Source organism: Rhincodon typus, unplaced genomic scaffold (assembly GCF_021869965.1).
Source record: "Rhincodon typus isolate 14 unplaced genomic scaffold, sRhiTyp1.1 hic_rhity00001328, whole genome shotgun sequence".
Taxonomy (NCBI): Eukaryota; Metazoa; Chordata; class Chondrichthyes; order Orectolobiformes; family Rhincodontidae; genus Rhincodon; species Rhincodon typus.
In genome coordinates, this window is record NW_025966966.1 from 8734 (window position 1) to 13640 (window position 4907).

Sequence of the window (4907 nt, forward strand, 5' to 3'; positions counted from 1 at the left end):
AGCCACCGTGCTGCCCCCTTGCAAACTTGTGACTATTACGATTTAAAAGGACAAGGGAGCAGATACATGGGAATACCACCACCCGCAAGTTTCCCTCCAAGCCACTCACCATCCTGACTTGGAAATATATCGCTGTTCCTTCACTGTCGCTGGGTCAAAATCCTGGAATTCCCTCCCTAAGGGCATTGTGGGTCAACCCACAGCACAAGGACTGCAGTGGTTCAAGAAGCCATCTTCTCAAAGGCAACTACAGATGGTCAATAAATGCTGGCCCAGCCTGTGACACCCACATCCCACAAGTGAATAACAGCCTGTGGACTACCATTTCTTTTGTGATATATCAGCAGTTTTGAGAAATAGCTCTCCCTGTGGGAATAAATACAGGTACTGCAACACAAAGCATTTTTGTGATTTTGAGGACAATTTTTAATAAATAATGTGGCAAGGAAATTACACTTTTAAGGATTATTTGATCCTGAATACGTAAATTTATGACTACGGAAAAGAACTCTTACATAAAAAGTACCAAACATCGTAGACAGGTTTGCCGATTCCCTTCACAGGATACACCATTGCCTTTAGTACCACAAAACAGAAGTCCCAAAGTTAAACCTTGATCCAATGACACCACCTGTCACATGAGATTGAAAAGTGATCTCTCTTCAGTTTTTTAGGGGCCAATCAGGTATAAACCTGTACCTTCCCTCGAATGTAAAACAGTGTACCCTGTTAATTATATAGCTGTTTCCAAGCAGTATCTGTTGCTGCATCTCTCTACCTCCTGCTCTTGTCCCACACCACACTGAACAGAATCAGCTTAGAGATCAGCAAAGATAATTAAAGAGATTTTACATTGGCAAAAGTCCTCATTGACGTTTATGCAGACTGGTCTGCTTGACTGTAAACAGCCACAATTTTTGTCTCAAGTCCTCCTCTTGAAAAGAACCTTCTCTTACAAAAGACCAAATGGAATCTTTGCTTCTTTCACTAGGCTCTGTGCAATTGGGACTTCCTAACTCCTCCTGAATTGAACCTCATGTTTCCATTTGCTCCCTCACTTACCCCTTCCCCAAAACAGCTGCTAACTCCCGACAGCTGGAAAATTGAACACCTCTCCTATCTCCTCCTCACCTCCCCCCACCTTCTCTCGTCACACGCAATTCTCCGCATTGGTGTCGGAGATTCATAAAGAATGGTTTTCCTTTCAAAATTAAGTTTAGTGATTGTGCTTTTGAAACCAAGAAATAAACCAAAAAAAATTAAAACAGTGCATTACAACGACAAAAAATTACATATATTATTAAAAAAAATTCAGCTTTTCGCCAAAATGGCCATTCTTTGGAGGATGGTGTTTAACACACGGCTTATTTACAACAGGGCTGAATAGGAACTTGGAGGTTTAATGAGGTGTGACAAAAAAATCCAGTACATATTTACAATATGAATCACCCCATTTCAATTTTCCATGTTGTAGGAACTCTATCTCAATCAAAAAAAAAGTTTTCAAATTGAGTGACAGTCAAATCAAGACATAAATTATAATTAAAAGCCAAAATTGTCCCTCCCCACCCCACTCAAAAAGAAACGAAAAGTCAAAATTGATACAGTTAAAAAAAAAGGACGTGATCAATCAGTACGATGCAAGCATTGATAATTTACATGGTCTATTGTTGCGCCAAACATTATATCTGGCATCAAATATCATCCAAAGGCGGGAGTTTTACAAAAACTGTTATAGATCTCTCCAAAGTGCAATCGGAGTTCATCATTTGACATAGCTTTGTTCTTCAGCTCTCAGTCTCCTGTAAATAGAAACAGAAAAGGGAAACCGGTCAACAACACAAAACACGTAGATGCAATACCACATTAGAGATCATGGAAGACAAAGAATACTTACTACCTGTGTACAAAATCAGTTGAGTGAGAGTAGAGGCCTATGCATAGCTTGCAAGCTGGATGGAGAGTTTGTAGTGGGGTTTCTCAGGAACCATAGGATCCCTACAGCATGGAAGCAGGCCATTCAGCCTTGCCAATTCTGCAAAGAGCACCCTACCCAGATCCACCCCCTACCCTATCCCTGCATTCCCCATGGCTAACCCACTTAACCTGGACATTATGGACAATTTAGCATGGACAAGCCAACTAACCTGCACATCTTTGGGCTGTGGAGGTCAGGGGGGTGGGGGGGTGGGGGTGGGGAGGTGGTGGATGCAGAACCAGAGCTCCCAGAGGAAACCCGCACAGACATGGGGAGAATGTGCAAACTCCACACCAACTGTCACCCACAGAATCAAACCCAGGTCCCTGGCACTATGAGCAGCGGTGCTACCCACTGAGCCACCATGCCATCCAGCATCAGTGTTGAATCAGTATTGAGACACTTGCTTGTCACAAAATATATTAATGATCTAGATGTTGGAGCATCATTTTAATGTTTGCCAATTCAACAAAACTTGGGGGAAGCACTGTAAACTGTGAGGGGGATAGTGTAGTCCTTCAAAGGGACCAAGTTGGTGATGTGGCCGGATAGGTGGCAGATGATGTTCAATGAAGAGATGACACATTTTGATCGAAGGATCATGGAGAGTCGGCGTACATTACAAGGTGCCATTCTGAAGGATGTGTAGGAGCAGACAGACTTGGATGTATCTATGTGGGTAAGTCAGGGAGGTGATGGCAGCATAGTGGCAATGTCAGCCATAATTCTAAAACCCAGGTAATATTCTAGGGGCCTGGGTTCAAATCCCATTATAGCAAATTCAATAAAATGTCTGGAATTAAAAGTCTAATGGTGACAATTTTCTCATACATTAACATTCTGGTCTGGCCTATGCATCACCTTAGACAAGACAACAACATGGTTGACTCTTAAGTGCCCTCTGAAACGGCCCTGCGAGATACTCAGTTATACTGAAGGGTAACTAGGCGCATGGGCAATAAATAAGGCACAAATTTTCCTAGCAATAAAAGCTGAAATTGCTAGAAAAACTCAGCAGGTCTGGCAGCATCTGGAGAGAGAAAGCAGAGTTAATGTTTGAGGTCCTGTGAACCTTCTACAGAACTGAACCCAAAATGTTAACTCTGCTTTCTCTCTCCACAGATGCTGCCAGACCTGCTGAGTTTTTCTAACAATTTGTGTTTTTGTTTCTGATTTCCAGCATCCACAGTTCTCTCAGCTTTTTATACAAATGTTCCTAGCCTGTTTTAACAGGGGTGTACTGTATAAGAGCAGACAGGTTGTGAAGAACAACATACTGGCTGATCTCAGCTGGAATACTGTGTATAGTTCTGGGTGCTACACTCTTGGAAGACTGTGAAGGAACTGGAAAGAGTGCTGAAGAGGTTCATTAAAATGGTTCCAGACATGAGACAATTCAGTTATGAGGAAAGATCGGGACTGTTCACCTTGGACAGGAAAAGGGGAAGAGAAGATTTAAAAGAAGTTTTCAAAATCATGGCGAGACTCGACAGAGTAGAAAGGAGAAACTGTTCCCACATGTAAAAGACGTTCAGAACCAGAGGGTATAGACTTAAATTAGTTTGTAAAGAAGCAAATGCAACACCAGAGACAAACTTTTGCATACAGTGAATAGTTAGGGTCTGGATTGTGCTGCCTGGAACTGTACTGAAGGCAAGTTCAATTGAGACATTGAAGAGTACATGACATCATAGAATCATACAGTACATAAGAGGCCCTTCAGCCTATTAAGTCCGTACCATCAAAAATATGTTACTACCTACACTCGTCTTCCTTTTCCACATGTGAGTGTTATGATACCTCATGTGTTCATCCCAGTACTTTATAAAGATTGTGAAGATACACATCTCTACCATCTTCCCCAGACTGTGCATTCCAGTCTCCCACCAACACCTAAACCTCCTGCCTTTCACTTTAAAAGTGTGACCCTTATTCTTGACCCTTTGACTAAGTGGAATGATTATAAAAATAGAAATAACATGCAAGGTTATGGGGAAAAGGCTGGAAAATGGCTGTAAGTCATAATGGTCATTTGGGGAGCTGGTGTAGACATGATGGACCAAATGGTCTCCTTTAAGAGGTGAGTTCCATATCTTTTATTGTCTCCCTGTCTATTCCCATATCATTTCAGGTCCAGTCGTGGAGTGTTCATGACACTTAATTGTAGATTTAATGATCTGATACCGAACTCGAATGAAATCTAGAAGGACAAGTACAGTAGATGCATGGGAATTCGCCTCTGAACTTTCCTCAAAGCCACATACTCTCCAAACTTGGAAATATATCATTGTTCCTTCTTTGTCACTGGGTCAAAATCCTGGAGCAGCCTTCTTCACAGCATTGTGGGTGTACCTACATCTGTAACAGTTCCACACTTTAACATCACCGCCTCCAGGGTAATTGGGGAATGGTAATAAATCTTTGTCTGTGATGGTCACATACCAAGAACAAATTAAACGAAGTTGAGAAATAAAGTGAACATGAAAGATGTAAAAAAATACGCATAAGGAAACCAAATCTACAAAGACATCCATCAAAATAACAAATTAATAGGCCAATCAGCCCAACAGGCCAAAGGTAGTGCACTGCAGGATTCTTGTATCACTCCTCTCCATCTCATCCTTTCATCATATCCTTCAATTCCTCTCTACCTGATGAATATAGCTCAGTTCTCTTTCAATGTTTTTCTGTTATTTGCCTCAGATACTCATTTTGGTCAGCAAGTTTCATATTTGAGTATTTACTGAAAACAGACACTTTGTTGAAGCTCATCAGGACAATGATGCAGTCTCCATAGCGACAACTCTACTAACCAGAATACACTTGCCAACCAATCAGCACACTCTTACACAGTGTGAAAATATTGTTCTCCTTTATGATATTGAATTGTAAATGTAATTCTCTGATACTGAACTCAAACTCAACCAAC

At 41.3% G+C, this 4907-nt stretch overlaps 1 protein-coding gene across 1 annotated transcript in view; it reads right to left on the reverse strand.

The window, feature by feature from the left end:
- Window positions 1–408: 408 nt before the first annotated feature.
- LOC109923246 (roundabout homolog 1-like) overlaps window positions 409–4907 on the reverse strand; it is a 12917-nt gene continuing 8418 nt past the window's right edge. The window contains exon 3 of the mRNA XM_020523289.2: window positions 409–1802. Within this exon, the coding sequence (XP_020378878.2) occupies window positions 1788–1802 (15 nt within the window). The 3' untranslated portion in view covers window positions 409–1787. The remainder of the gene's footprint in view (window positions 1803–4907) is intronic.